Source organism: Salpingoeca rosetta (genome assembly GCF_000188695.1).
Source record: "Salpingoeca rosetta unplaced genomic scaffold supercont1.13, whole genome shotgun sequence".
In the NCBI taxonomy this organism is placed as follows: Eukaryota; class Choanoflagellata; order Craspedida; family Salpingoecidae; genus Salpingoeca; species Salpingoeca rosetta.
The window spans coordinates 1,483,059-1,501,468 of NW_004754921.1; the positions used below are offsets into that span (position 1 = coordinate 1,483,059).

At 56.2% G+C, this 18,410-nt stretch overlaps 4 protein-coding genes across 4 annotated transcripts in view; all 4 read right to left on the reverse strand.

The window, feature by feature from the left end:
* Positions 1-839: 839 nt before the first annotated feature.
* On the reverse strand, positions 840-6,192 carry PTSG_12355 (uncharacterized protein; the record flags this gene model as incomplete). Its single annotated transcript, XM_004993566.1, has 3 exons — positions 840-860; positions 1,084-4,437; positions 4,846-6,192. The coding sequence occupies 3 exons, from the start codon at positions 6,190-6,192 to the stop codon at positions 840-842; spliced, it is 4,722 nt and encodes a 1,573-aa protein (XP_004993623.1).
* Positions 6,193-9,697: 3,505 nt separating this feature from the next.
* PTSG_05754 (polypeptide N-acetylgalactosaminyltransferase 1) lies at positions 9,698-13,308 on the reverse strand. The gene is made up of 8 exons (XM_004993567.1): positions 12,995-13,308; positions 12,592-12,755; positions 12,195-12,313; positions 11,603-11,929; positions 11,112-11,291; positions 10,795-10,898; positions 10,158-10,482; positions 9,698-9,898 (listed from the first exon to the last, which is right to left on the reverse strand). Exons 1-8 carry the CDS (start codon positions 13,258-13,260, stop codon positions 9,788-9,790), a joined length of 1,596 nt encoding a protein of 531 aa, XP_004993624.1. The 5' UTR covers positions 13,261-13,308; the 3' UTR covers positions 9,698-9,787.
* Positions 13,309-13,463: 155 nt separating this feature from the next.
* PTSG_05755 (uncharacterized protein) lies at positions 13,464-17,449 on the reverse strand. The gene is made up of 11 exons (XM_004993568.1): positions 17,201-17,449; positions 16,693-16,875; positions 16,308-16,422; positions 16,101-16,183; positions 15,763-15,897; positions 15,319-15,546; positions 14,951-15,070; positions 14,733-14,834; positions 14,399-14,491; positions 14,076-14,150; positions 13,464-13,788 (listed from the first exon to the last, which is right to left on the reverse strand). Exons 1-11 carry the CDS (start codon positions 17,225-17,227, stop codon positions 13,747-13,749), a joined length of 1,203 nt encoding a protein of 400 aa, XP_004993625.1. The 5' UTR covers positions 17,228-17,449; the 3' UTR covers positions 13,464-13,746.
* Positions 17,450-17,685: 236 nt separating this feature from the next.
* PTSG_05756 (uncharacterized protein) overlaps positions 17,686-18,410 on the reverse strand; it is a gene marked incomplete at its 3' end in the record, with an annotated part of 4,205 nt that continues 3,480 nt past the window's right edge. Inside the window, exons 11-12 of the mRNA XM_004993569.1 lie at positions 18,114-18,241; positions 17,686-17,940 (exon numbers count right to left, since the gene is read on the reverse strand). Coding sequence (XP_004993626.1) covers positions 17,686-17,940; positions 18,114-18,241 — 383 coding nt within the window. The remainder of the gene's footprint in view (positions 17,941-18,113; positions 18,242-18,410) is intronic.

An 18,410-nucleotide genomic window follows, 5' to 3' on the forward strand; every position in this document is an offset into this window, starting at 1 on the left:
CCCTACTCCGCAATCCCCTATTCCCAGATTCCATGTGTTTTCTCCGTCCCATTCTCAATGTAGTCATACTCTACTGTGATGTTTTGTGTGCTTGCGTGTTGGCTCAGCCAAGACCATCATCACCACACATCACCAAAAAGTGTCAACAGCAACAAGACACCCAAACACAACTCAACAACTCTCTACAACTGCTTGTGAAAACTCAGTATCACACCACTCACTCACACTCGCAAATTAGAGAGAGAGAGAGAAGAAAAACAAAAAAAGAACAGAAGATATGGCACTGTCACACTATCACAAGAACTGGGCCGTGCCCAGGCTACTACAGGAGAGAAGAACGGGAGTCAGCGCTGGAACAGCTACTTACTACGCTGATGAAGTAGGTGGAAAGAAACAGAAATAGAGAACGAGAGGAGGCATGGGACATGCGGCTAGTGCATCGTGCAACGGTGCTGTGTCTGAGGAAGAAGAAGTTGGCAAAGAGGTAGAGAGGTGGAAGTCCAGCCCACACAACAGGTAAGAAGGCAAATGGACAGAGACAGGCAAGCAAGCAGGAAAGTGCACAGAATATACTCGAGGCAGAGCTGAGACTGACCAAAAATAAAAACAAAACACGAACGAAGCTCGCACCATCGTACTACACCAAGGCGCTCCCAAAAGCCAAACAGAAAGTAAAGGCTTGGAACGCTTGGAAGACTCGAAGGTGGAGTTCTGGAGTTGTGTGTATGGACAATGGGGCAGAGGATGGAGAGGGAGAGGAGGGAGGGAGGACGATGACATACAACCGTTGCAGGCATCCCTCCCACCTCGGGCACACACCGACGAGGACCATCGATCAATCACAGCTGCGTCGAATTTGCCTGCAAGCAACAGATCACGGCCATACCGAGTGAGTGACAGCGCTTTGCTCCACAGAACAGCACAGAGCGACCCAAAATTCGTAAAAACTCGACAAACATGGCACAACAACAACACGACCACATACACATGCACACAATCACACATGCACACACACACACAATCACACACATGCACACACATGCACACACATACACACACATCAATATACTCGCACACTCGCACCTGTGAAAAGTCGGGACGGGCACGATGTGCCTGGCCTGCCCGCGACCGAATTTGCATCTGCTGCTGCTGCTGCTGCTGTTGTTGTTGTTGTTGTTGTGATTGCAGTTGATGCTGCTGCTGGTGATGATGATGTTGCTGCGTGACGCCCCTCAACATTGCGTCAATGTCTGGAATGCCCAACTCGTCACCAAGGTCGGGTGCCTGCACGCATGAAGCTTGCGGGTCCTGCACAGAGGGCCCGCCATGCTCAGCGATTGGAAACAAGCCCATGTACATGTCATCGTGCTGCAAGACTGCTTCAAAGTCAAACGCGCTCACCGCCGGTGCTGGGGCCTGCTCATAACCAGCATGTTGCTCGTGCTGGGGTTGCTGTTGGTCCAAGAGGTGGGCGGCAGCTGGGTCGCTCATCCCGGGTATGCCGTGCACGTATGTCGGCTGAGATAGCGGTGTCACTGCAGCCGCAAATGCGGGTGGTGGCCCCTTTGTCCCCTCACCAGAGAACACACTGCCCGGCTCGCTTCCGCTCAGCCCGATGTCACCGTGCTTGGCATCGCCGTTGTGGTGGTTGCTGCTGCTGCCGTTGGCATGGCGAGTGCGTGTCAACATGTTGTGGTGACTGTGCGAGGCAGGAACACCTGGGTTGACAACACCACCGCCACCACCACCGCCACGAGCAGGAGCATCACCCGTGTTGGACGGCACGCTCATTGACCGCTTGAGCGGTGATGTGGACGACGATGAGGACGAGGTGCGACGCTGGTGCATCTGGGGATGGTGGTGGGATTGAGCTTGGGACTGGCGATGGTGTTGCTGTTGCTGGTGCTGTTGCTGGTGCTGGTGCTGGTGCTGTTGCTGGTGCTGGTGATGGCGGTGGTGATGGTGGTGGTGATAGCGGTGGCTCGGTGACAGAAACTGCTGTCGCTCCTGCCTTTCGTCGTATTGCACCCGAGCCTCTTCTTGCGAGTACATGGCGGCAGTCTCAAGCGGGTACTGTTGTTGTTGCTGTTGTTGCTGTTGTTGCTGTTGTGCTTGGTGCTGCTGTTCGTGGTGTTGTGCGCCAGCATCCGTCCTCAGCTCATCTGCAGCTGCAACATCCATGGCAATCGAGTGGGTAATGTCGTTGTCATCAAACAGCCCACCGAGCAAGCTGTGCATGTCTGACACATCGCCCGTGTACCCGTCCCGTGGCGGCGTGTTCACTCTCAAGTTGACGACGTCAGGCAGCAGCGTGCTCAGACCCGTCGCCGGGCCCGACCCAACACTGCTGGTTGCCCCGTCATCATAAGACTGCTGCTGCAGGTGCTGCAGGTGCTGCTGCTGTTCTTGCTGGTGTGGGCGCTGTTCCTGGACGTCAGCGCCACTCGGCTCCTCAGCCAAGGGCTGCATGTGTCCGCCGCTGCCGCGCGACGATGCCGAGGCAAAGCTCGCCTGGCGGCTTCCAAACGATGGTGCACGTGCAAACAGTGCATATGGCGAGTCTGGGCTGCTGCCCTCGTCCACGGAGAACTGCGTGTCGGATGCTGCTGGCGACGGTGCAAGCACAGTGGACTGCCGTGCCGCATACATCGCCGAATGGCGCCGACGTTGCTGCTGCTGGTGCTGCTGCTGGTGTTGCTGCTGGTGTTGCTGGTGTTCATGTTGTTGTTGAAGTTGTTGATGTTGTTGATGTTGTTGATGTTGTTGATGTTGTTGTTGATGTTGTTGCTGGTGTTCATGTTCCAGTCCACTGCCCATCCCAGCCTGCTCTTGTTGCTGGCCGGGGTAGCTTTGCTGAGGCCCAGCCCATGAGTGACGCCAGGGGTTTGAAAGTGGCGGTGCATGCTCGCGCGGTGGTGCCGTTGGCTGCTTTCGCGCGGGTGGCGATGGGTAGCGGAACAGGTGGCCTTGGTGGTCGTCGGCTGCTGTTGGCAGCGGCAACGGCGGCATGGACAAGCGATGGTGGTGCTGCTGCTGTTGCTGCTGTCGCTGGTGTCGCTGCTGCAGGTCGAGGTCGTATGCACTCGCACGCCGTGCATCCATCCTGTGTGCTCCACCAACACCCGCGCTGCTGCCCACGTGCCCTGGCCCGGGGCTCGGGCTTCCGTGGTGCTGCAGGTGCTGTGACGAGAGCCGGCGGCGAGCTGCTGATGCGCCGTGCACGCCCCCGCGGTGGTGATGATGATGATGGTGATGATGCTGGTGGCGGTGGCGAACGTGGTGTGGAGAAGATTGGAGCGGGGACGTGCGGGCGTGAAGGCCGTTAGCATCACGTCGCAGATACATGGGCGGCGAGCCCACGGGAAGCGACTGCGTGCTTGCGCTCCTGTGCATGGGATGGTGCGGTGACGCCTGCTGTGCAGGCCACTGGTGCAGCGATTGCGTCTCCATGCCCTCCAGTCCCGGCTTGGGGCGCTTCGTCTGCAGCCCGCCTGGACAGCGCGGGCCAGGGGTTGAGCGGGGAGCAGGGCGGCTCCACTGCATGTCGTCCGACTGCGTATCAAACGGCCGCGTCGTGTTGCTGGCGCTGGACAGGCGCCGCGGGTTGAATGCGAGTGCAGGCTCCGACGCCCGCGCAGGCAGACGCACATCCGACCGCTGTGGTGTGACGACCCTCACAGGGGATGCCGATGGTGGCTGGTGATGTGTCGACACAAACCTCCGTGACGCTGGCGATGGCTGCCGTTGCTGCTGCTTTTGCGGGGAGTAAAGGCGTGGGCGGTGAGGGGATGCGGTCTGCTGTGCCTGGCGGTGGAGCTGCTGCTGCTGCAGTTGGCGCAGTTGCTGCTGCTGCATGTGGTCACGGTTCTGGCGTTCCTGCTGTGGTGACTGCTGCATCAATGGTCCTTGGGCCCGTGGTGGCGGCGGCGGCGTTGTTGGTGGTACCGCCACTGCTGCTGCCCGCGTTGGGGACAGCATGCTGGTCACTGCTCCCTGGCGCTGAAGCGGTGGCTGCTGGCTCGCCTGTGCCTGTTGTGGTTGCTTGGGCGCCAGGGACGACGATGACGATGACTGCTGCTGCTGCTGTTGTTGTTGCTGCTGTTGCATCTGCAGCTGCAGCCGTAGCACACGAGCAAGGTCGGGTGCTGCGGTGGTCGACGCTGTTTGCTGTGTCATGGCCTGCACCTGCGCCATCATATCCGGGTTCTGCTGCAGCCGTGACAGCGCTTGCATCCAGTCAATCACAGCCTGCTGCTGCTGTTGTTGCTGCTGCTGCTGTGGTGGTGGCGGTGGCACGGGTGTTGGTTGTTGCTGTGGCTGCGGCGCGACTGTGGCGGTGGTGCTGGTGGTGGTGTTGCCGTTGTCGTTGGCACCGCCACGACTGTTGTTTTGGGGTCGGCGGGAGCGCCGCTTCTTGATCGGCTGTCCAAGCCGTATCTGTTTCCGAACCAGCAACAGGGACACAACAACACCAACGCCACAAACAAAGACACGCAACCACAAGAATGCAAGAAAGAGGGGGGGGGGGAGGCACGCGATGAGCCTTGGTGACAAAATTTAAGGTGGTATTTGAAGAAGAAGAAAATCAGGGATGATCACGTTGGAGCCGGCTGGAAAGATTGCAAAGACTGTAAAGACTGTGGGATTTGTGTCATGACACGCGATACGCACGCCACACAGGCCAACACACGCACACACACACACACACATCCACACACACGGACACACGCGATACGCACGCCACACAGGCCAACACACGCACACACATCCACACGCACGGACACACACACACGCACAGACACACACACACACACACATACAACACACACAACACAACACACGCACCCGCTCAGCACGCCGCTTGGCTGCTGCTTCTTCCTTGGCGCGCATTTCCTTGAGCTGGGCAAGGGACTCCTTGTTGTGCTGCAGGCCCTTGTGCTTGCAGTGTTTGAGGTGGTAGCGGATGCCGCCACTACTGCGATACTTCTTCCCGCAGCCGGGCACGCGACAGTCAAACCGGCCAAACCTGCCCGTGGTGAAAGCGCCCGTGCTGCCATGCAGCTGCGATGATGACCCTGGACCCGCCCCTTCCTGCTCCTCCTCCTCCTCTTCCTCATCTTCGTCATCGTATTCGCAGTCACTCTCGTAATCATAGTCGTCGCCGTAATCCGTGTACTCGTTGTACTCGTCCGTGTCGACGGGCTGCTGCTGCTGCTGCTGCTGCTGTTGTTGTTGTTGTTGTTGTTGTTGTTGTTGTTGTTGTTGTTGTTGTTGTTGTTGTTGTTGTTGTTGTTGTTGTTGTTGTTGTTGTTGTTGTTGTTGTTGTTGTTGTTGTTGTTGTTGTTGTTGTTGTTGCTGTTGTTGTTGTTGCTGTTGTGGTTGTGCGCTCGCCTCTGCTGTGGAGGCGGGTGCAGCTGATTGGTGGAGCTGACGTGACTGCAACCCGGCGCCTGCCAAGTGGTGTTGGCTGAAGCTGCCCGTAGCGCCCGTGGCTGACGTGGTTGCTGTCGCTGCTGTCGCCGCTGATGCCTGCGACAGGGGTGCAGCCGGTGGCGATCCCACGTAGGTGATGAGGGGCGTATCGCCATCGTTGTCATCGGGACCGCACTGCATTGTGGTCTGGGCAGCGTCGTCGTGGTGGTGCTGGTGCTGGTGGTGCTGCTGCTGGTCCTGCTGCTGGTCCTGTGGTGTTGTGAGCGCCTGGTATTGGCTCTGCCAATTCGCGTCCTGGGCTTCGTCTAAGCGCACAGGCGGGAGGTGTGATGTTGACGACGACGATGACGGTGCTTCTGGTGGCCCTTGCAGGGCTGGCGCGTCCTCGTGGGGGTGCTGCAGCAGTGGCTGGTGCGACTGTGTGTGACTGCTGGTGCTCATGGCGCCCAGGGTGTCACTTGGCCAGCCGCGCTGATGGGGTTGACGATGCGACAGCTGGGTGGCCGCGTCTTGTCGGGCGGATGACGGCTGCCCGTGCTGGTCGTGCTGGTCGTGTGGGCTGCGGCGGTGGTGGTGGTGGCTACCCCCGCCTAGAGTTGTCGGAGTGGATGCTTGTGGTATCAGGGGCGAGGAGGACGTGAGGTCATTGGGGCCTGGGTCGAAGCTGTGCATTCCAAGACCAAGCGGACTGAGGGGCGGGAAAACAGAATCGCCAAAGAAGGAGAAGGTGGAGTTGGCCGGGGAGTGTGGCACAGACATTGCCATGATGAAAAGGGAACAAGGAGAAGGACACAGGCAAGAGGCGAGACAGTGAGCGAGTGGGTAAGCGTGTGTGTGTGTGTGTGTGTGTGTGTGTGTGTGTGTGTGTGTGTGTGTGTGTGTGTGTGTGTGTGTGTGTGTGTGTGTGTGTTGGCAGGGAGGGGGTGGTGTGCAAAATGAAAGGGTGTGTATGTATGTATGTGTGTATGTGTGTGTGTGTGTGTGTGTGTGTGTGTGTGTGTGTGTGTGTGTGTGGTGTGGTGTGAATCGTGGACGTGGAGAAAAAATGAACTGCGGTCGAGCACAGCAAAGAACAGCTGCGTAATGGTGGAGGTAACGGCACAGGTGAACGAAACAGAGAACGTGACGTGGGCGAAGGTTGAAACGCAATGTTGGTCGCGTCGCTCACGCACGTACACGCACACGCACGCACGCATGTACGCAAGCTGCCTGTCCACGATTCCGATATGGGCAAAGGCGCACATACAACCCAAGCAAGCCGCGAGCAAACCAAAGGAATCGAGCAGTTTCAAAGCGTGGCAGTAGCTCGCGCGACGATTGCAAGATGCAACAAGCAAGGAAAACCAGAGGAGGCGAGCAATAAAGGCCGCAAGTGGGCCAGCGAGGCAGCCAGCAAGTAAGCAAGTAGGGGCGCTCGAAAAGAAACGAGCGAGGCGGAAGTGTGAAGGGGGTTGGCAAGTTGACAACCAAGACAACAAGTAATGAACCCCATCCTTGCTTGCTTGCAAGCAAGCAAGGATGGCGCGCGGAAAAAAAAAAAGCAAAAGCAAAAGCAAAAGCGTGCAGCGTCGAGTGCAATGCGAGGCCAGCTCGATGGCACACGGCGTGAACATGCGCTCGCCACACTCCCAGTGGCAACTCGCCGAGGGCACACGAAACCGACCGAGCATGAGCAATTGGATACATAATGTCAGCCCCATGGAGCACAAGAGGACATGGCCGCGAACAATACGCGCACGCAAGGAAATGTTGGTGGTGGCAAGCCGGCGTGCACGCGCGCATGAGCGTGGGGGGGGGAGAGAGAGACAGAGAGAGACAGGGACAGAGACAGCGAGAGGGAGAGAGAAAGAGAGAGAGTGTGTGTGTGTGTGTGTGTGTGAAAGAGAGAGAGAGAGAGAGACCCCAAGAAAGCAAGAAGGGGTACGTGTGCACACTTGGAGAAGTCAGCGAGTGCAAGTGCCGTGGCAAAAGGAAGAGAAAGAGGTTTTGAAGGAGTGGCGTGCAAGAGTGCACGCGCATGTGCAAGACAGAGAGAGAGAGAGAGAAGGGAGAGGGGATACAGGCAGGGAAAGAAGCGACTGTAGGATGCTTGTGGGTGTGTGGATGGTTGGGAGCGTGCTGTGACGCGACCAACACCTACTCACTCATCATGGCATTGCACCCACCTTGGTATTGAAGAAGACCAACAGCGGCGGTGCTCGCTGGTGTCAAGCTCGTCTTACCCAGAAGAAATTGGCCACAAACGCGTCAAGGGTTGGGGGGAAGTGGGAAGGAGGGCACCTTTTGTGTGTGCAGATGAGCGTCGATGTGTGTGTGTGTGTGTGTGTGTGTGTGTGTGTGTGTGTGTGTGTGTGTGTGTGTGTGTGTGTGTGTGTGTGTGTGTGTGTGTGTGTGTGTGTGTCGGGCGGTCCACGCCTGCTGACTGTTTGTGTGAAAGGTGGGTGTAGACGAAGAAGCAGCGGCAGGTGGGGTTGGTTCGAGTGAACACGAGCAGGTGGTCAAGTATCTTCAACAAGCGGGATCACACCATATGTCAACCACACACATGCATACACGCACACATCTACACATCAACACATAGCTCGCTCGACCTGTTGCATCCCCGCACATCCACATCCATACACGCACATACATGCACGCACACACATGCACATGCACACATGCTCTCAATGCACGAGCCAACACTCAACGCACGCACCAGACTCACCAGAATCAAAGGGTGTGCTTGTGAAAAGAACAAAAGCACACGTCCAGTCCGCGCAGACCAGCTGTCAATGGGTATCAATCGTGTGTATGCGTGTTGTTTCGATTGGTGTTCGTTTGTTTCTGCTCGTTGCTGTTGTTGTCGTGTTGTTGTTCTTCTTTCTCGGGTCTCCCGCACGCGCCTGTTGCAATTGAAAGTCGGCAACCTTTCCCTCCTTCGTACCCTCTCTCCCGCCTGCTCCTTTGTCTGCCTGGCTGGCGGGCTGTGGGTTTGTTTGTTTGTTTGGGTGTGTGCGTGTGATGATGTCCTTGCTCCTTTTGCTTGCCGTGGATGTGTGAGGGCGCAAAACAACGCAGCAGAGCTGTGGTCATCAGCAAGAAGAAAAGCAACCAAAGGGTGGGTGCGGATGTCGTTGTGCGCACGCAACAACTTCCCACCACAAAACACGCACACAAGCACACGCAACAAAAGCCAACCAACAAGCAAAAGCAAGCAGAAGCGAATGCGTCTCGTTTTGAGCGCAGTGCGTGCATGCAAGCAAACGCGCCTGAAAACGCAACGACAACGGTTGCAGAACGTTGCGAGAGCGAGGAGTAAGCTTGCTTCGCACGAGCCATCGAGGCAGCGAATAAATCAAAACGTTTCGCACTTCGCAACCATCGCAGCTTCGTTGGACATGGGATTTGCAATCCTGCTGACAAGGACACTGCACGCGCACACGTGCACACGCGGCAAGGCGGACAAAACCAAACGACCGTCTGTTGTCGGCAACAGCGTCACAAAAGCCAGCCACTGCTGCGTGTGTGTGTGTGTCTGCACGCGCGCGCACGCATCTTGCAGGGTGCATGCACCCAGCACTCCATCCAGGATCATGCTTCTGTCCACTGTACTTGCTTGCATGCAAAGGTGTCGGCAACCAGTGTGATGTGATGTGACAAACCACCACACCACAACGAACATTTCACGTCAGGGTGCGGGCTTCCGTTCTTTCCGTTGCTCATGCAATGTGCGCTGTGTCGGTCATTTGAGCTTGCAGCCTTGGCTTGCAGCAGTTTGAAGAGCCGTCCAGCTCAGTCGCACGCGCGTGCGGCAAGAGCAATAATCCCTTGTCCCCTTTGCTTGGTCAACAAACAAAACATGTAGGCCAATGGGAATGGCGTTACACTGCAGTGCATGGTGCACTGTTGCTCCTGTTGCTGTTGCTATGCACCACCATGCCACAAGACCCACAGCGCAAGACCTGCTGCACGCGAGAGCAGCCAGGATGGACTCGTGTGTGCCGTGAACTCTGGACAGTCCGCCCCTGGCCAAGAGCCACCCACATTGCACGAGCTCGCCTGATGCAGTGCACGAGTGGCTAATGGCTGTGAGCGCGACGGGTTTGAAGATTGGTGGTGTGTGAGAATTCGTTTACTGTGATTGTGGCCATTTGCCGCGTAGTGGGGAGCCATGGACACAGACAGTGTGAAGCAGAAGACAACAGGCAACACACACACACACACACACACACACACACACACTCTCTCTCTCTCTCTCTCTCACACACACACACACACACACTCACACACACACACACACACACACTCACACACACACACACACACACACATACACACAAGAGGAGGAGGAGGGGGCGAGCTGGCTTGAGAGCTAGAGAGCGAAGGAAAAGGACCAAACCATAGAGGCTGCAGCACACGGCACCATGTGGACACCGCCCTTTGGGTTCAGATGCAGGCACAGCGACGTGCCTTTGTTCTCAAGCTGCACATGCAGAGTGCGAACGAGTGTGCGAATGCGCGTGTGTGCGCGCATGTGTGAGTGAGTTGAGCGAAGACGCATGTGGACGCGGATCAGGAAAACAGAACACGGCATGATCTCATGCAGCAGCTCCACACACACACACACACAAACGCACACATGGACACGCACACACACACACACATAGACACACACATGGACACGCACACACACACATAGACACGCACACACACACACACACACAACCACGCCACAGGCCCACCTTCTTGTCTGGACCGTAAGACCACTGCTGCGCCGGCGGCGGGTTGTCGTCGAGTGCGCACTTGGCCAATGACACCCCCGTTGGTGTTGCAGCGAGACACAGCACCCCGTGCATCAGCTCCCCCTGTGCCGTCAGCACCCAGTACTGGTTGCCGCCAAGGCCGTGGCACCCAAAGGTGCCCACTTCCTCCCCATCTCCATGGCCCATCGTGTCCAGGCACACCGTGCCGCACCGCAGCTCGCCCCACGCCAGGTTGTGGTGTTCGGGGACGTGCAGCTGTGGATACACCGTCTGCACATACCAACTGAACGGCTTGCACCCCAGCCTGCAGTGATTGTCGGTGTGTGTGTGTGTGAGAGAGTGTGTGTGAGAGAGTGTGTGCGTGTGGTGTCGTGTGTGCGTAGGGTGTCGTGTGAGTGTGTGTGTGTGTGTGTGTGTGTGTGTGTGCGTGTGTGTGTCCGGCGTGTCGCCGTGATTATTGCGTGGTTTCGGAGCGAATGCACAAGCATATCAGCGACATGACCGTATCCCCCCATTGGCTTCAACAGCCAGCTTGCTCCAGCACACCCACACCAACCCCACCTCAATCCCACCTTCCTCTTTTCCTCTCAACCGCCACAACTCGTGCTGGGGCCACCTGCTGCGAAGTGCAATCTGTGCGCTGACGTCACCAAAGTCCACGCCCGTGAAGTGCGATGCGCGGTGCCCGTAGAACTGGGGCTTGTACTCGTCCAGCCACACCTGCACAGCGGAGAGGGGGAAAGAAGGGGGGACACGTGCCAAATCAACGAGGAATGGAGGGGCATGACAGACAGACGGACAAGTAGACAGGCAAGAAGACAGGCAAGAAGAGCGTGGACATACACAACCCCACATATACACACACATACAAACACACACACACACACTCGCACAAACACACACACACATGCACACACACGCGCGCGCGCGCACCTCGACGATGCGGAGGATGTTGCGGGTGTAGCTGGCAGCAACGCCATCCGGAAACAAATACGGGTGCTGCGGCATGAACATGTGTGCAACGCGCGAGCAGGGGTGGATCACCGCCCGTCCACTGCACATCCACACCTTGAACGACAGCTCAAGGTTGTCGCCGCCCCAGTATGTCAGGCCCTGTTTCGCCCGCGTGGCAGTGAATATGTGTTTGAGTACGTGTGCATATGTGTGTGTGTATGTGTGTGTGTGTGTGTGTGCATATATGTGTGTGTATGTGTGTGTGTGTGTGAGCATGGTGATAAAGCAGGGCGCACGCAGGGGAAAGCAAGGATGCAGGTTGAGAGGATGCAGGGTTGAGTGTGGCGTGGAAAGGGTCCTATAGTCAAGTTGAACACTTCACTCAGCAAGAAGAACAAACAGCAACAGCACTCCCCATGCGCTCACGTCCATGCTACGTTTGCACGTGTTGACAACACGTTGCCACAGACCTGATCAAACCCGCCAAGGTGCTCAAGTGTTGTTCCTCGAATGGCAACGACACCCGGCAGCACGGGCGATGGATATGCGACACCACCACCACCATCACCACCAGCAGCAGCACTGCGGTGCTGTACAGGTATGCTCAGCCACTTGAAGAGCATATCCCAGCGAAAGCCGGCGATCATGGCTGGGGAGCGGCGTATGGCGAGGGAGGCCGGGTCAATGGCATCGAGTACAGGGGATATGGCGTCGGCGGGGTGCGTCGTGACGTGTGCCAGCAGTGGCGGCAGCCACCCGTGGCCAACCTCAACATGCGCATCCAGGAACACAAGCACCTGCACACGTACACGCGCGCGCGTGTGGGTTTTTGTGTGTGTGTGTGTGTGTGTGTGTGTGTGTGCGTATGTGTGTGTGTGTGTGCAAGTGAGTGAGCAAGTGACAGACAAACACATGCTTGCATGGAGACGGGACAGAGAACATGAAGAAGCACGAGTCACAGGCTGCACTGCACGACTGGGGTGATTGATGCCATCAGTCGATGCAAGGCAGTCCCAGCCACGCCGTCACAGCCATGCGCACATGACAGGTGTTGCCACCTACATCGCCAGCAGATGCTTTGACACCCAGCATGCGCGCGCGTGCAACACCGAGGCGCTCATCGCTGCGAACAAACTGCACGGGCACGCCAACGTGGATACCGTCAAACAGGCTGCTCAAGTCTGCAGTGGCATCACACCACCAGATGGCATTGTACGTACCGCGCGTGTGTGTGTGTGTGTGTGTGTGTGTGTGAGTGTGTGTAAGTGTGAGTGTGTTGAAGGCTAAGAAGACGAGGAACACGGCAGCTACGACGATGGCCAAACACACTCACTCACTCACGCACTCACACACAATCACACAGTCACACAACTGCAAATCACACACTCACAAACACATACTCATCACTTCCGCACATGTGTGTGCGCGAAGAGATAACACTGACAACGTGTCTGCTCACCTGTTTGAGAGGCGTCGTCAACGACAACAATGTCAGACAGCAAGGCCATCGGAGTGCGTGCGAGGACGCTGGCCACTGTTCGAAACAACGTCGTTGGCTCCTCGTTGTGTTGAATAATAATCACACTCGCTCTCAACTCTCCATCATATGGAACGTTCGAGCACCTGCGTGTGTTATGGGTCAATGCAACGCGCCAACAACGGTGAGCATGTGAGAATGGTACTGTGACACACATTCACAGACACCACACACACACTCACAGACACCACACGCACAAACACACATACATACACACCACCACACACAAACACACACCACACCACCGAGCTTCTTTGTAGCACAACGCTGTACAAGGTCACACATTCCATATGCTGCACATCTCCCCCCCCCCCCAAGTACGTACTGGTTGCCGCGAAAATCTGGCGTGCTTCTCAAGACCCCAACAGCTTGGCTCTGACTCAGATCCAACGCGCCATACTGCAGAGCGGCGCTGTCCGCAGTGTGTCGTGCGCGAGTGCTCTGCTTCCACGCATCGAAGTGCTGCTTCAGTGCTGTGGCCCTGGCAAGCTCATCATCCAAGCCCCAGTGCTCCCGCCACAAGTACGTCGCCAACACCAACACCAATACAAGTTGCACCGCAGCCACTGCCCAGCGCCAAGCACAGCGCATGGCCTGCTGTTGTGCGGTTGGTATTGGTTGGTGTGTGTGTCGTTATCGTTGATGAAAATTGGCTGTATCTTCCACCAAACGTGGCTGTGTCATCATGGATGGATGTGTGCACATCAATGCTCTCTTCAGACTGCACCTTCTCTGTGCCTTCCCTCTTGTCACTGTGCTTGCCCCGCAAGCATTTGCCATCGCTGGCACCAGTGTTCGCTGTTGTTCGCTTTGTAAGTACGAAAGGAAGGGTAAAAAGCAACTTATATGTCACAACACTCGCACCTTCAATCAAAGCGTGTAATCAAAGCATGGATGATGCGCTGTGACCACGTTCGCCAGTACGGACATACACACACACACACACACACACACACACTATCTCTTCCACTCACGCACACACACGCACGCACACATAACCAACGTGTGACAATTTCGTTTGAAAAACATAACACAGGCAAAACTAACCCCCAACAAAAAATATTGGAAGGAGAACGTTCAGAAGGCGACCAGCTCCTCCACGGTCTTGATGCCAAACCGCTGCCATCAGAGAGAACACAGGAGAGTGAAGTGAGCAGGAGACGATGTGAACCCCACGCATGCACGTCCAGATCATGAGATGCAAGCGCAGGAGAAAGAATACGTGCTTGCGTGCGTGCGTGCGTGCGTGCGTGCGTGCGTGCGTGAGTGTGTGTGTGTGTCAAGTGAAAACAGAAACGTGCAGTAAAATACAGAAACGTGCAGCAAATACAGACAACCACAAGTGCACACATGCATCAATACATGCAGCAGCATGTTCCTATCCCGCTTTGATGCTTCGACCATACCTGTGGGCAGCCGGAGTGGGCTACGTCCTTGCCTTGTAGCTTTCCATCCACAATGTACTCGTGGCCAATCTTCTCCTGAAAGAATACAGCGCTCACACAGATGTGTATGCATGTATGCATTTGTGTGTATGTGTGTATGTGTGTGTGTGTGTGCGTTGGTGGTGGTGGTGTGCGAGTGTGAATCGGGGACAAGGTGGGTGCATCGTATCATCGTATTCTGGCTTTCATCATCAAACGCAGGTACAACATCTCCACTGCACTCCCTCTTCAAAAACCACCACCGCCCACCACCACTGCCCAGCATTGCACGCGTGTGGTCGCACCTGTGCCCACAGGATGACCTTGTCCATCATTGGTGTCTTGACACCGCAGATATCGGCAATGCCGCGCATCACGCACAGCCCGTGTGGCAGATCCTGACGGCGGCGATGGCGGCGATGGCCAGGGATACAGCACGTGCAGTCGTGGACAGCTAGTGAGGACGCAGACGGCGCACGGGGGGGGGGGAGGTGGACACATAACATACACAGGTACGCGCATACAGGCAATCAAACGTGCTCACTCCCTCACTCACTCACTCACATATATACACACATTTGCACACATTTGCACACATTTGCACACACACACCAACCACATCATGTTATGAGAACGCACGTCAGTGAGGTAGCGAGTGTGGAAGTTTGGCATGAAGGTGCCATCGTCCAACTGCTTGCACGGCGCCTTGAGCCCACGATACGCAAAGTTGCTGGCAAAGATCTGGTGCAGCCACATACACGCACAATTGTATGTAGGAGAACGGTTGTAGCGCAAATGTAAGCAACTGTGTTCCCACACATACACACACACGCACGGCTCTGAGCGGGCTGACTCACGCGGGCGGTTGAGCTCCTGTCCTTGACGTTGTCACCGTATGCATCGATGGTGTACTCATCAATTGGCTGCCACTGCGACAAATCTGCATCCGTGCGAGACACAATCACATCCCGACACGCCTGAACACGGCGGCGACAAACAACAGCAGCGGTGGCACGTGATGGTTGAATGTCGTTCGTGTGTGTGTGTGTGTGTGTGTGTGTGTGTGTGTGTGTGTGTGTGTGTGTGTGTGTGTGTGTGTGTGTGTGTGTGTGTGTGTGTGTGTGTTTGGACTGTGAGTGAAGGAAATTAGGAAGCGTAACGGGAATTGACCACCATGGCACACATACACACACACGTACACACACACACACGCGCGCGCACGCACCTTCACTTCGTCGGAAATGGTCTGGAGGACGTTGCCCGTGAACTCGTCGCAGTTCTGGTAGAAGAGCGGCTGCTCGGCCACGGGTTTGCCGTCCCAGTCGCGCCAGATGCCGTACGTGATGGCGGGGTGGATGACAGCGTTTGTGCACCACATGGTGATGGTCAGGAAGTGCCCGTCCGAAAGAAACGTCGTGTTCTTGTGCAGCTGGTTCAGCAGCGGGCCCAGGCGCTGTGGACACGTGCGCATATGTGTGTGTGTGTGATAGTGTGTGTGTGTGTGTGTGTGTGCGTGCGTGCGTGTGCGTGTGTGTGTGATAGTGTTGCAGATTGAGGGAAAGGTGTGTACGTGCATACATGCGCAACGGGCGCCTAACACGCCACACACACACACACGCACACACACACACGCACGCATGCGCACGCACGCACATGACAGACGGCCCACCTTCCAGGTTTTTTCCGTGTGCGGCTCGTAGGAGACGAAGATGTTGGCCTTTTCGCTCTGAAGGTCCACAGATGAGCCATACTCCGTGAAGCGGCACACCCACGGCAGCGCGCCCGCACCAAACAGCGTCACATTCTGCACGCAGGATGTGCATGTGCATTTTGTGTTTGAGTTGTGTGCTCATGGTGTCGGCTGAGCAGCACACACACACAACACACACACAACACACACACGCAAACACACACACAACAATACAACACGCACACGCACACGCACACACACACACGCAAACGAATGCTCGCTATGCACGTGCAAGACTACGAAACTGCGACACTGACCTTCTTCTGCATGAGGTCGCCCAGCACGTGCTTTGCCAGCATGTTGAAGCCACCGGGCCCGGGGATGGCGCCCACAAACGCCCCTGCCGTGTGGTGGTCGTGATGGGGGCCACGATCATGTGAATACATGCACACGCAGGCTGATGCGGCCACACAGCAAAACGCAGGCACATACGCACACATGCCCAAGGGCACGCACGCACGCACCGTCGTGCAGGTGCGGGGCGATTTCCTTGAGGATGGGCTCGTGGGCAAACGCAGGCGTGATGAGCAGGATGAGATCCGAGTCTGGGATCACCTCTGCAGGGTCATTGGAGATGGCCTGTCCACCAATCAACGGAGACAATTGTGTGTGCATGGTTGTGCATGTATATGTGTGAGAGAGGGGGGACGGGAATAGGGTTGTTTGGGCGCGGGATTGCACTCACACGCGCGCATGCACGCAGCGAGAAGCAATGCACGAGGAATGCACGAGGAGAAGCAACCATGCGTTGCTTTTACCGGCCAACACAATGAAACAGCGATGGATCACATCCTCATCAAGCGAATGCGGCCATGATGGCATGGTGGCGGCATCACGCGATGCGCTCACCTTGGGCATTGCTTTGTACGAGCCGTCCTTTGTGTTGACGGTGACGCCGCCGGTCCTCTCGCAGCCTTTGCGGAACTTCCGCGCTTCCTCCTCAAACGAGAAGAAGAGGTTGACATCCGCGCCTTGGGTGGTGAACATGCCAACAGCGACGTGGGCAGCGTTGCCACCGCCGCACACCGTCACCTGACAAGTGTGTGTGTGTGTGCATGTGTGTTTGTGTGTGTGTGTGCGTGTGCGTGTGCGTGTGTGTGTGTGTGTGCGTGCGTGCGTGTGTGTGTGTGTGTATGTGTGTGTGTGTGTGTGTTAGCGAGCGGAAAAGCCAATCTGCGTTGTGAGGCTTTCACAAGCAAGCCAATCGGCATGCAGATCTAGAGATCTGCGATCCGATACAGACTTCCACTCAGACATTGCTTTTCCTCTGGCACCCCAAGCAGCCTCCACCAGCCGAGACACCCAAACACACAAACAAGACGCCCAATTGTAACATTCGATCGTGTTGTGCACACACCACAGGACGCCGTTGTTCTTCAGCCATTATTGCGTGGTCTTCTCTTGCGGCTCTTCAGTCAGTCAAACTTGGCTGGCTGCCTTCTCCTTGCTTGCTTCCCTGGTTGCCTGGTTGATGTGCTTGGGTGTGGAAAATGCGACTGCTGGTGCACTTGCGTTGCTTTCCTTGCTTGCTTGCTTGACTGGCGGTTGTTGCTGAATGGGTTGGTTGCCACATCAAAGACTGGTGACTTGCATTGCTGCAGCGGTGCCACTGACGAACAACTTGTGCCAGTTGTCGGCTTGCAGATGACGTGATTGCATCACGATTGCTGCCATTTATTTGAAGATTCCCAATAAAATTCCGCAACCATGGCGCAAATGCAGCGTGTTGCGTCATTTCACGGCAAATCACGCATGTCATGAGCCTGCGCATTTCACCAAGCAAGCGTGTACACAATTCACACACATACACAATGACACACATATGCACACACACAACATATGCTACGTGCTTGCAGCGTCGTCGTCGTCGTCGTCGTCGTCGTCGTCATGGCCACCACCATCAGCGGAGCGGGCGCGTGTGCGCGGGGTGCGGCCAACCATGAGCAGAAACGCGTGCAAGTGCTGCAGCGTGGGCAGGCGCATGGGTGGTGCGTCCTCCACGGAGAACGTCGCTGGTGGATACGCCTCTGGTAGCTCGTCTTCTCCATCACCGCGCAGTGGCGCCAGGTTGGCCACATATGGACCCCGCAACAAGCCCTAGTGCGATGGTGGTCGCGGGTGGCGGTGATAGTGGTGGTGACGAAAGATGAGCTGCGGTGGTGATGTTGTCGGGGGAGGGGTGCACTGGACATGGAGCGAAGCATGGAAAGGACAACAAGCAGCCACAGTGGCGACAGCAAGCATGCCAATGACCACACATACACACGCACATTTGGTGTCCAGCCGCCGAATGCGATGAAGAAGTGCTTGTAAAGAATGGCCTCACCAGAGAGGTGGGGGTTTGGCAGCATGGTGCGCGTTTGCGCATGGCTGGCCACCGTATTGAACGTGTGGGTTTCTGCATGTGTGTGTGTGTGTGTGTGTGTGTGTGTGTGTGTGTGTGTGTGTGTGTGTGTGTGTGTGTGTGTTATTTTTTTTCTACTTTTTTTGTCTTCATTGTTGTTGGGTGTTTGTTGTCTGGGATTTTTTTTTTTGTTTTTTTTTTTTTTTTTTTTTTTTTTTTTTTT

Excerpts from the sequence above, each read along its gene's own strand:
- PTSG_05754 (XM_004993567.1), bottom strand. The coding sequence starts at position 13,260 with ATGCGCTGTGCTTGGCGCTGGGCAGTGGCTGCGGTGCAACTTGTATTG. Across the intron at positions 11,292-11,602 it reads ACCTTGGCGGGTTTGATCAG|GGCCTGACATACTGGGGCGG; the intron begins GTCTGTGGCAAC and ends CGGGCGAAACAG. Across the intron at positions 10,483-10,794 it reads CAGATTGCACTTCGCAGCAG|GCTGGGGTGCAAGCCGTTCA; the intron begins GTGGCCCCAGCA and ends CAATCACTGCAG.
- PTSG_05755 (XM_004993568.1), bottom strand. The coding sequence starts at position 17,227 with ATGGCTGAAGAACAACGGCGTCCTGTG. Across the intron at positions 16,184-16,307 it reads CGCCCCGCACCTGCACGACG|GGGCGTTTGTGGGCGCCATC; the intron begins GTGCGTGCGTGC and ends ACCACACGGCAG. Across the intron at positions 15,071-15,318 it reads CCATTTCCGACGAAGTGAAG|GCGTGTCGGGATGTGATTGT; the intron begins GTGCGTGCGCGC and ends CGCCGTGTTCAG.